General features: G+C 36.8%; 1 protein-coding gene across 3 annotated transcripts in view; it reads right to left on the bottom strand.

Annotated features, from left to right (window-relative positions):
• LOC126907612 (zinc finger protein 1) overlaps nucleotides 1-13,271 on the bottom strand; it is a 114,962-nt gene that overhangs the window by 5,194 nt on the left and 96,497 nt on the right. The window contains exon 1 of one of the 3 annotated variants that reach the window (XM_050689013.1): nucleotides 5,353-5,786. The exons of 1 other annotated variant lie outside the window; for it this stretch is intronic. In XM_050689013.1, coding sequence (XP_050544970.1) covers nucleotides 5,353-5,461 — 109 coding nt within the window. In that variant the 5' untranslated portion in view covers nucleotides 5,462-5,786. Of the gene's footprint in view, nucleotides 1-1,388; nucleotides 1,634-5,352; nucleotides 5,787-13,271 lie in introns of those variants that run through there. One more of the 3 variants, XM_050689014.1, reaches the window with a different exon arrangement.

Raw genomic sequence — 13,271 nt, 5'->3', positions numbered from 1 at the left:
GCCCCCCCCCCCCCCGGTATTACTCCTGTGTAAACGCGTATGTGTTTAATGTACTTAGGTCCGACCGGATGGAATCCGGTCACGGTGTTTTAACGATCTACGAGCGAGTAATTCTCTCTCTTTCTCCACTTGAATTACGACTGGCCGTCTTACGGCGTGTAACTAATTTGTCTGATGTACATGCAATAGAATTTTATGTTATCCGATTCAATCACGACGACGTTCTTTTCATCATCAAAAGTGTATCTAACATTTATTTTTAATTGATATCGTGTTACGCAGCAGCAATCATAAACGGACTATAAAAGCCACTGATTTTTTAAACAATTATAGAATTTAAAAACCATAAATAAAAGAGAACAATTGCATAGTTATTTTAGAGGTGTCGTTTAGATGACATGTGCTAAGAATTGTACTCAAAGGAGAAATTACAGAAACGAAAATTACAGCGGTAATTACTTATAATTTTTAATAGTAAATTTGAAGTATGCGATATTTGTAAAAAAAATTAATAGCCGAACATAATATACAAAGCGTAGAGAGTAGAAAAAAAAAAATCATTAAAATCAATTGACAAAAACCAAACAATAATGTGTTAGGCAACAGAAAATAAAATTATACAAAAACACCATTGTGCGATAGGTGTATACTACATAAAAATTTAATAATAACTTTGATTGGTTTATATTCGACTATTAATATAAATCGGTAGATTTAGATACATAAAAAATAATTAATGCTCTCAATAATTAAAAATACTTAATTTACTTTAATAAGATAAATTACAACTAATTATTGGTTATAATCATTTCAATAGTTTAATTACATCATAACCATTAAGTGACGTCGTTAAAATTATTCTCGTAACATTCCTGATTAATATAGAAATAAAATCAATAATACAACAAATTCCGACAAGTTTAAGATCTCGAAGGAAATAGGTTTAAATCGTTATAAAAACCGAGACATTTTAACATCAATACTTTTAAACTCTAATACTTAATAATAGTTTAAAAGTAAATTAATTTAGTTGAAATAAAATTATATACGTTAATGCTAGTCGTAAAAAAATGTGATGATTAAAAAATTATTTTATTTTAATATCAAAGAATTTAAATAAGTTAAACGTTTTTAGTACACCGAATTGATTTGTTCCGATATCATATCTACTACTATTAATATTTTTGTTGTTAAATTTTATAAAAACTTCATTAGAAAAATAACTGCTTAAATCTAATAAAACTCACACTGACATATCGAGTAATTAAAAACATGTACAATCGTAAAATAAGAAAATAATATTTAAATAAAATTGTTATGGAACTTATTAAGAGTTCGACCTAAAAATGAATAACATAAAAAAATTGCAATGTATGTAAAATATTTACCGTATGGAAAAGCATTGTGAAAAAGACCAATGACTTGAGCAGCCGTATACATGATGACTGCTTGAAGATGATTGTTACGGGGCAGTGCAAAATAATAACACTCGTATGAGGAACAATTTGAAGATGCGTATTATTTAAGGCCGCAGCGGACGTACTGAGCAGAACGTGCGCACCGTTCGAACGGCAGGTACGGAATGACCGTGTTGGAAGAGAACGAGGCCGTCGACGCCGCACAAGGATCTTTCCACCTCCCGCGGCAAAGGGTCGAAAATCGATCGATGCGGCGGTAGCAGCGGCGCAGGTGGAACGAGTGAGAGTGAGAACCAAGTGGGATTTGGGATCGTCCTCCTGTACGCGGTCGATACGGCGCGAGATAAGTGATACGAGCGCGTATCTATACGTTAGTTTTTTATCATCTATTATCCCTAGAACTCGCAGCCGTAGATACATTATTACTATTATTATTTATGAACACGACATGGGCGGCGGCGCAGCAGAGGCCTCATTTCAGCGGTGGCCGAAATGTATTCGCCACGCGGAGTACGAGGCGAATACGGCCGACACCGTTGCCGCGCAGGTGCACTCATGTAAAATAATACGTGCGTACGGTACACAGGTGGGCGTGTTCGACGGGACGTCGCGCTCAGGTGGGACGTACCGGGGCGAAACGCGCGATTGGTAGTTCACCTGGACGTGTCGAATACATTTTCTCGCGTGCCAACGACATGTATGCGATGGAATAAAAAAATATAAATACACAAACGGAACAACCAAGTGCCAGCCGGGACAACGATAAATGTAAATAATGGATTTTTTTGTGGTATTGGTTCGCGGCGGGTCAATTGGACGTCTCGGCATCATCAGTTCCCGCATCAATTAACCTTTTGCGGGCCATCACGGTTAATTGGCCCAGTCGCCACAACATGTGCGCGTGTGTCGTCGTTTAATATTGAACAATTTACATAATGTACAAATACGACATGTAATTGTGCGCCACCATAGTGAAACAACACACTAATAAGTCTGCGCGCGTTTATAATTATAACGGTACGTACACATGCCACTCACATATATTAATATGCAGAGTATGTTTCCAATGCGCATTGTCGGCCAACACATATTTATATAGTTGTATGTAAGCCGCCGCCGTTGGTAAATGTTTATGGCCCGAGGAAAAAAGTCAAATATCAATTGACCTCCTCCCGGTCGCGGTGGTCAAAAAAATAAAACAGCGCCCGTAGCTACGTACCGAGGGACTCTTTTCAATAAAGAGTTTTTTATTATTATATATTGAAAAAACAGGAGGTCAGCGTGGGCCAATTGCAGCGATACATACACACATAAACGACATTCAAATATGTTATTTTTACATCCACTACTGACGGGCGTGTGCAGCGTACATGTTGGATTATATTTGAACTGTGCACTGTACACATCATTGGAACGCGTCAACGAATAATTAAGATGTATTGTTACTAATAAGCTTTTTATGAAATTGTCACATAAATATTTACGTGGACGATAAGCAGTGTGAATTTCACAGACAGTCCTATCGAGTAGCTACACTTTATGTGCAAACCTAGTTGAAACGGAACGATTTTTTGTTTTAAAAAAAATTCCCATGTTACATCATGTTAAATGACAATAGGTGACAATAATTAACACCACAATGATTTATGTAAATGATTTGTGATACAAGTTTCGAGTACTCCAACTACAAACGATAACTAGTTAATTAACAAAGAATAATATAAATCCAATAAATAATCAAATGACATATGGCTTTAGTATTCGATTACACTATGCGTGTGGAGACTGTTAAGTCGTTAGAAGATTATCTGTAAACATATAAAGTTCAATTAAATTAATATTAGATTGTGCCATCGGTCATCGCAATAATAACAAAAAGGTGAATATGTATACATTGTATGCGTTTATACAGTTTACCAAGAACCGATACGATAATGTTGAGTACACTCTTATTTTTAATTGATTCAATCGTCCAAGTTTTCCATAGTTCTCGTAGATATAATCGATACAAAAGGCAATTGCGTGGAAAAGAGGTTAAGACCTCCGATGGCAGAAACATGTTGCTCGTCATTGAGCGATGAACATAAAAAATTAACATTGTGAATACAAAACGATTGCATTATTCTTTTAAGACAATCAGTTCATAATTTTTTTGGTAAAAACGATATCCCGTATCTTTTAATAACATGTAATTGTGTGTCTTTCCGACATGCGAATTACACTAATATCAAAATGAATTTGTACACAAATTTCAAAAAGAAAATAGTAAATAAACATAATTATTTGGCCTAAGTATTTGAGTATTAAGTTTTTTTCACATTGATACAAACACATACGAATGTATATTTATATATTTGTAAGTATGTGTACACACGTTGAACAACACTCACCAATGACTAACGATTTATTCGATAAAAATAAACGTAAATGTAAATTATTGGTTGAGTAAAAAGTAAATGTTAATGTATTTATGAATTTACATTTGTATTATAACGAGTGGAGTAAAAGTAGACAATATTTGATAACATCTGCTTAAATAAAGTTCACTAATTGAAAAAAATTATAAAACATTTGATATAAATTTTTTACTTAAATTACACTGCATGTTTGTTTATACTCATTCAAAGGATTTATTGGTAACATAAACAGTTTAATATTTCCTTGATAATAGATAATAATACTATTTTAAATGGGAACTACTCATAATTTGTAGTAGGTGTGCTCAATAACACTTAATAATTTATTATATATTAAAATAGAAAACATCAAACCCCAAATTTCAAAAATAATTTTTTATTTACTCGTATTTTATGTTTTTTCTATAAAACTCCATACTATTTTTTATTCAGCTTCTTAAAATCATAAAATATATGGTATGTTCTTTAGCCGCTAATTTTTACTTTGGAGAGACAATAATTAGTTTAAAATAATTCTGAATGAACAAAACAACATAAAAATTTATTTAACGCGAAATATTAAGTTAGAAACATTTTATTTCTACATAATTCTATAGAAATTAAAATCACAGTTTTAATTTTAACAAGACTTCAACCCCTTTAAAACAGAAATTAATAATGCTCAGACACTATAAAAACCACAAAATATATACAAGTACTGAATTTAACATATGAAATAAGATTTCTACGCCAAATAAACGTAAAGGGAATATTAAAAATAGGTCGGATACGGTCGATTGATTTACGACGTTTCCGTGTCAAATTGAATACTCTATACTTATAATATAATTATTAAAATGCATATATTTATACAATATACACATGAATGTACTTTAGAAATGTCTGGGGCGATTTTAACGGTCGAAGAACACTTAAAAAGTGCAAAAAACTTGAAATCTTCATACATTCTAATAAAAAAAATATAAACATGAAAAATATTTTGTTTTAAATTTGTCTGTACCGTCGTCAAATTCGCCAAATTAGGTCGGTAATTAAACTCGGAACAGTAAAATATTTTACAGATTTCATCACTTTATTTTTGTCGACAAATATGTTGCGTTCCTTAACAATACTTGTAAATATTTTACTAGTGCAGTAGATGATTGATACGACTTAAATGATAATAAAATGTAACTGTTGGTTCTTTTGACGGTACTTAATTCTCAATGAAAAATAGGTGCAAACAAGATGGGCTTGTTTGCTTACCCTAAGAATTGTTGCTTCATTTACGGTTATATAAACGTATAAACAAAAGAAATTTTATTTAACATGATTTTTTTTTTTTTATATATGCCTACAGAAATGGGAGTATGATTTTCTTATAGAACACACAACAGTGAAAAATTGTGTAGAGTTTATCTTTAATAATATTTAACTACCGAAAATGTTTCGATTAAAATCAAATAAAATGTGTTGCATTAATACTGTTTTTTTCGATACATCGGTCAGATTAGATAGCAATTTTTTTTTCTACTTACGATTGCAACTCCATACGTTTGCCAAACACCACAATCGGTATGAGTAACTGTCGAAAGTCGATGATGTACCGGTGGCCGCTGCCGCGGCAGCTGCTGCAGCAGAATACATGTGTCCGTAGGAATATGGACAGTTAGAAAACAGTAACGCGATGGAAATTAGGAGCAAGTCCAAATTAATATTTTATCCCGAAAAAATAAAAAAAATCCAAACCCAACCCAATCGAAAGTACCGCAAAATGTGATCGCCAAAGACTGACGGTGGTGGTGACGTTGGTGGTATGTGAACGTTCGCGAATGTTCGGAGGTTATCAGAACGGCTGCAACTTGCGGGCGTCAAACACAAAGCATGGCGGCATACTGGCGGGCAAAACTCACGGTGATCTCGCGCCTACGCTGGCCGCCGCAGCAGCCACTTACGACGGACCGCCGCGAACCCCGACGGCCGTCCACCGAATTCGGACGTAGACATATGTCGTCCTCGCGGGTGCCGTTTATCGGACACATGCAAACAACACGTACCTGAAGTAAACAATTTCTGGACTTGTTACCTAATCCGGTACGATTAATTTCCTACACAGTTCACAGTGACGACAGCGTTATTTCTATTAGTTAATCACCAATGTGTCTTTGAGCACCAAAAACATAACGTGACCGATCAATAGTTTCAATTCAGAGTTATCTTCGATAAGTTTGAAACTTCCTAGGTCAGAAATAAAAAATCCTAAAATAACATTTTCTAAACAGTACATTTGAAATATAATGTTTATTTAGTATTATATGTTTACAGTACTGAATCGTTGTTATGCACGAGACATAAACACGTCAGATATAAATATAAAAAATTACACAATGAAATTATCATAAATCCCGTAGAAAATTCCGAAAACTGGAGATTGTTAGTTTTTTTATCGAATTCGATAGTTTCGCAAATGCGTATAATTTCGCTACGATATGAACGACTTTTTTTTTAATGAAAGTACCGACCAACTCTTGGACCGGACGTTATTTAGAATATATATTATTGTAAATAACCAAAGATTGTAATCACAAAAGCACTATGACATGTATTATACATGGGGTTTGAATTCTTTTTGGTAAAAATTAAAATCGCTTTTTCTATTACTCTTTTTCTTTTTATAGGACTTTGTAAAATTTTTTCTATTGTATTCGTAACGGACTCGTAAAATTGGAGAAAATAACGAATAGTTTACATCTGAAAGTAGTCGAATTATCATACGATTCAACTTGACTGTTTGTTGGCATTAAAATTTGCATGAATGAAAAAAAATATATATCAATTGTTCTTTTTGCATACCATTAAAAGTACTTGGCGATTGAGAAATATCATAATTTTAAACAAAGAAACTACAAAAACATGATTGGATATTATTTAAAAACAATAGTTATACACATTTCATGATGTTCGGTGACAGTTGAGCGTTTTCGATTAGTGTAGAAAATTCGATTGATTTTCATCATAAGATACTCGAAAACGAATCCTGTTTTATAATAATCACACGGGGTACATTATTTATAGGGCTTTTGAATGACGGGCTCGGTAAAAGGAGAAAACCATTTTCGTTTTACAGGCGCAATTAAATTAAAAGAGAGACGTTCAGTGGAAACCTTTGGCGAGGAAAACACAAGATGATATCCAGTTACACACGTATGTAAGTACACAGAAACGAAATCCCTTTTTACATAATACACAGCGCGGAGAAAAAGAAAGAGAGAGTTTATCTGAGTTCGGTGATCTCCAGGACGTTTTTACTGTGTGGTGTGTGTACAGCGCGTATGGAAACTGATTTTCTGCCGGCCGTGTTTTCCCTGATACACCACCACATATTATTATGTACTTATATACTACTCGCAATGCATTCGACGGTTTGCCGATGGACGAGCAGATAAAAACGCGCGCATCGCATACACCGAGACGTGGGCGACAATCGTCCGGAAAATTGGACGTTTCTTTTATACGAACAAACAACGCGATAATATCTTCGAGTACTGTGAAAAAAGAAACGATTTCTATTAGGATAATTAATTGCGCATTGCTTCGATAGGATTTTTCCAACGGCGCCATTAACCTACGGCTCGAGTACTCACACGACCGAAAGCATCGACGTGGAAACGGGGGCCGTCTTTTAGCCCCCTGCGCCACAACAGCGTGCAAATACGTTCACTACACATAAACGCGTATGAAAAACGACGATTAATCGTTTTGTCGACCGTAAAATAAAATTATGCCGGTGCGCGCGCGTGTACTTAAAACGGGGACGAGGGCCAGTGACGATGATTCATGCGGTAACCCATCGCGGAGAGGACTAAGAGGGGACGGGATCTTCGGCCCTCGCGGTCCGACACAAAACCATTATCCATACTTTGACTTTGTCGACATAATAAAACGCGCGAATAGGAAACGTTTTCGTTTCAAATTAGCAACATGGTAATTTCGGATTTGACGGCGAAGGTACGCTGTGCTACACACAACGGAGTCGAGGACAAATACGTGGATGTTACATTAATCATTTCGCGAGATTCCGCGTTGTTATACAGACGGGAGTCAGAGAGCAAAAGGAAAAATGAAGGGCCGCAGCGAGGTCGGGTTGACGGCGGCGACAATGATTATTATTAATTCTCGCCGGGACAACGTTATACTAGTGAGTGCGGAGGGCGTGCACCTCTGACGTGATCCGACGGAACAGCTTTTCCGTCAACTCTATGCACGAAACCTCTGTCGTTGCAGCCGTACGATACCGTTCGTTCATCACACAACAACAACAACAACAGCAGCACTGCGAATCCGCACCCTCCGGCCCGCTGATCTTATCGCCGTAATATGTAAAACGCCGCGGTTTGTGTCTGCCACGAGGTAAATAGAGCACACGAATCTGCACTGTGCGCGCGTGTAATAAAAGAGGTTTTCGCGAAACGAAAACATGGCAGTTGAACCGACTGTCGGAATAAATGCAGATTAAAATTTGTTTTGGATAATATGAAACGAGGAGGTGCGCGGGGCAAAAACGATGAATATGTACAACACCGGATCGAGAGGTAGTTTTTCGGTACGCGGTTAATAAAAGATATGGATATTTATGCCGAAACGTTGTTTTATTATAAAATGTATACACACCAGAGGGACGAGCAAAGACTAGGTGGCAGGAAAGAAGAAGGTACACGATGAAAATGTAAATAAAGGTCGCCGTTGCCGCCGTACTCTTTTCATTATGAATACAATACACACGACGCAGCGGCAGCAGCAAAAGTAAACAAGGCCGCCGTGCAAAACTTTGTTGTTTTTACAACTCCACAGATTTGTTTTCAATACTCTTGTCGATCACACGAATGTAACATAATTACGTGCGCGCAACAAATACTTTTATAACGTGCAACGCAAACGGACCGGACGACGTCCAAAGTTTCGTATCGGCGGCGCAATCATCGAGTACGGTTGTTAATAGTCTTCTTGCATGAGTCACACGTGCTGCCCGTAGACACACGTCTTCATCCATTGCGTACCTATACGACAGGAAATTGTACTTATAAGCGCACCGCACTTTTCAGCACCTCTTAACGATTCCGAGATATTAAAAATAAACGTCCGCCTCCTTAATGGCGCGACTGTTAAAAACGGCGACCACCTCCGACCCATTTAATGCCACGGGCACGGCACTTGTTAGATGACGATCATTGTTATGACGTTAGCGATCGTTGCGCTAATTGTTTTGTACATACATTCAAAACTTTGACGGCGACCATCCTCTCTGCCTCCCTTCCCCTCACCGAGTATCAAGTATAATACTAACACAACAATAATAGTCGTTATTATTTATAAAATATTCATCACTTCCAAAAATATACTAACAGAGAGGCCAAATCTCACCGTGTTGAAAAGTAAAGAAAAAAAAAAAAGTCGTATTTGATATCAAGAGTTCTCTAAATTACAATCATGTATTCCATTCGGATATCGCGTTCTTTTGACGACAACATAATCCTTTGACGGCTTTTTTTCTTTCTACATTTTGAGATGAAAAAAAAAATGCAGTCGCCTCATTTGCGGATCTATTATTTACAATGTCTTTTGCTTTTTTGAATAGGTAAAACAAGAGGAGCGCCTTTGACGAACACAAAAGACACCTTGATTGCGGCGAGTAGCCCTTGGGCGGCAATTGGATGTGCATAATACGGGTGAGGATTTCTTTATTTTAATCCCGCAATTGTTTTACATATTTTTTATAACGTATTTTCTTTGGAGACGCTCCAGTTCGGGTTTAATACCAAAACCACCGGCGATCGATAAAATTAATAATTTCAATGCCATGCAAAGCAAATTGTTTTTAATTTTTCCGAGCGGCCGCATGCAAATGTTTTATCAACGTGCCACCACTGCCGACCGAATCCGCAGAATAAACAACCCCGTCTCCTAGAGATTACCTAAGATTGCAGAAGAAAACGATTGTGTGAGTCAAAGTATACGTACACAGATGTATGATACGGGGAAGATGCCACTGGCACAGAGATAAGGTGTTCGCTGGTATAGTAATTTCCATCGTGGCGACTAAAAAAATCCGCTTCAATATACGACATTATATTTTAGGGGCATTTTTCTTTTAGCAGTCGTCCACCCGCACCTTGGGCATACGACGACGTGTGTTGTATATCTGACCTAAAACAACAGTTTTCTTCTTCTCTTTCTATTTATTATATACCACCACCAGTGTTGTACATTTCCTCGCTTTCTCACTCCCGTCACCCTTACACTGTGTACACACACACTAAACATACACAGTGCACCGACCACCGTACCGCCGCCAAGGGACGTTTTGCCGCCGCCGATGTACACAGATTCCCGTCGTCCCCTGAGACTTTATAGCCCGTGGCCGTCACGTCTAACACGGTTATTTTTATCGTCCGATTTCACCAGCGGACCATTTTTCTTCATTTTATCTCAACGGACGTTCAATTTTGAACTTTTTTCCCTTTTTTTTTTTATCCGTTCCACTTTTATTTTTTTTTTATTTATGTGAACTCGCTCTATACAACCAGCCATCGAAGATATTCTCGACCGTGTATACGCTATAAACGCGAACAGCATCGTTTTGCCGGAGGACCTTATTATTAGTTCCCACACGGTTCTTACGAGCTCCTCTCGCCGTCGGTTTTTGCGGCACATTCTTCGGGGAAAAATCTCCGACATTTTACTTAACCGTCTCCCGCGGCCCAGTGACTAGTTGACTGACTGGCTAGACGGTTCATTTTCAAGGAAACAATTGTATTTTTGTACAGACTATTTCGTTTTATCGGTATGGGTACGCAGAACGCAGGCCGTATACGACAAGCCTTTTACTAGGCTTTTGTTCGGGAAATGTATATGTTTGCTATGTACTAGGACAGAGAAATGATCTCCGACGATAAGTACAAAAGCGCCGAAAAACTTTTATGAAAACTACAACATTTCCCAAAGAGGTGAATCGTTGGAGTAAATAGTGGTGGATATAAAAACGAAAGTGCTGCAAAGATAAATACAGCACTGAGTCATACATGGCCACTGCTGACGACGAGTGTATTGTATGCGCCGAGTTTTTAAAAGTGTCATCTTTCCCGGGGTAAACAGCAGGTCAGAGGAGAAAACTTAAGTGTTTTTACTTTTACCTCCAACACCCGCCCCTTGTCGCTACTACAGTGGTTTGTTTGGTATTCCGAGAAACTGCTGTCGCCGTTCTCTGTGCATACCACGTGGCGGCCATTGTTCCCCACGCAAAACACGGAATGTCAATATACCTTTTATTGTGAGTATGTAACTGAGATTCTAACCCAACCCTCCCCTCGCTGTTGCTGGTTGCACATATCGCGGTCATAATATGATGATGTGACGATATTTTCCAAGAGAAAATAATTGCGCTAAATATTTTTTTTTAATGAAATTTTGCCCGATAAATAATACAAAAGTAAACAATTAATCTATTTATTAATCACATACAAATCCTTATTAGCAATTAAAATGTGAAGCCGTTGATTTTTGTACAGCCGCTGACTCGAACAATTTGAAGAGATTATATTTTACCGTAATATAATTATTGATTTCGATCGATAACAAACCGTAACATGGACGTGTTGTTAAAATATGAGTCAACGATATACATTATTTCTATTATGATGACTGTGTATTTAGAGATTTTTTTTAGTTAAAACTCGAGATAAGAATTTAAATGAAAACCCACCTGTGCACGACCGGACTTAACACAGCCTATAATACATCAAAAGAACCGCTGGCATAATATTTGGAGCTGTTTGGGACCTTTATCAATTCGCTATACAAAAATCTAAACAGAACTACGGCATTGTGCGTTTAACTGAGATATCACGATGAATCGATTTTTTGTACAATTAACGTTGCTGAGTCAAATGAGATTTTTTAAGAAAAACCGTTAATAAAAAAAAAAAGTAGTTCCTATTATTATGTTCATATATTAAACATAATGATCTGAATAGTAAATAAAATTGCGTTGAAGTAGCGTTTAAACTATTTCGTTAGAGTAAATGATGTTTTTGTTTGGTGTGTGGCGCACAAGTGTTACTATACAAAAATTATTTGTGTGCGACTCGAAATTAAAAAAAATACAAAAAAAAATGAAATTATAAGTCGAGTTTAATATTTTATTTAGTAATAATTTTTATTGCAAGGACATTTGAGGCCAAGCGTAGAATAGCACATTATACACGTATAATTATATGTGGACACAATATGATACATATTGTCTGCGTGGAAAATGCAATGAAATCAAGAAAGGACACATTGATAAGTAGACACGGTTGACAAAAAGAGCTGATTATAAATTAAACAAACTCGTATTATGCAAACTACGTACGAATGTCATTTTGAAAAAGTAATTAACGTTCATCGGGTTGACCACTTTAGTGGGACTTTTGAGGCTCAAGTACAGGTTGTCTTTTGGAGGTATGTGACGGCGGTGTTTTGGCTCCGTGTTTTTACAAGCGCGGAGAAAACGCGACCAAAAAGTAAGCCCCCGGCGGCAGCTGCGTCAACATTCGAATTTTCCGGGACGGGGACTGGACACGGGGAGAAGAAATTATTATTAAGAGTTTTAAAACGAATAGTTATATTGCTTTCTTTCGACGTTTCCCAGTAACTCAAAGTGCAGCGCGCCATGAGAAAATTATAATTAAAAATCGGTATCCGCCCGCACACGGCCAATAGAAGATCGACACGGGACTACTCGGGTGCATACTCAAAGAAGAAGCGCACCGGTGGACGCATTGCTGTAATATTTTGTTTTTCGATGGAGACACGTCACACGGGACACATACGAACGTGCGACTACGTTTAGTATATGACAGTAACAGATTTCTGCACCCACTGGGACTCCATAAATTAAAGTGCACACTGCGCATCAAAAAACGGGCGTACACGGTTTTTTTTTCTAGTATGCGGATAAACAAAAAAATCTGGGTAAAAAACAGTAATACATATATTTTACCGGTGTAAAAAAAACAAAAGTCTCGTTTTAATTTATACACACCATTCTACACGGTGCGAGTTGAATACGGAATTGTAACAATGATATCATATCACATTTTAATAAATACACCCACACAAGAGTGAAAAGCAAAAAAAAGTGTTTTATTTTTTTGTTTGAGTTTTGGGGTTTTTATTATTATTATTTATTTTTATTTTTTGTTAACACCGGCAATAGTCCCAAAGGACCGTTTGCGAAACAATTTAATAATAACATTTGTATATAAATGGTCGGTCTCACCCCTCTGTGTAGTCAGCACGCGACGACGACTGCAACTGTGTACAATATAGAGTACCGAGATACTCTAGAGTTTACCGCTCCGTATCCGCCCGCACAGACCTTGTGTTACCATTGTAAAAAAAAAAAAAAAAAAAAAAAAAA

Source organism: Daktulosphaira vitifoliae, unplaced genomic scaffold, assembly GCF_025091365.1.
Source record: "Daktulosphaira vitifoliae isolate Bord-2020 unplaced genomic scaffold, ASM2509136v1 Scaffold_5, whole genome shotgun sequence".
NCBI classification, from domain to species: domain Eukaryota; kingdom Metazoa; phylum Arthropoda; class Insecta; order Hemiptera; family Phylloxeridae; genus Daktulosphaira; species Daktulosphaira vitifoliae.
The sequence above is the reverse complement of the archived record's forward strand: the minus strand, read 5'-3'. Positions and strand labels throughout refer to the sequence as shown.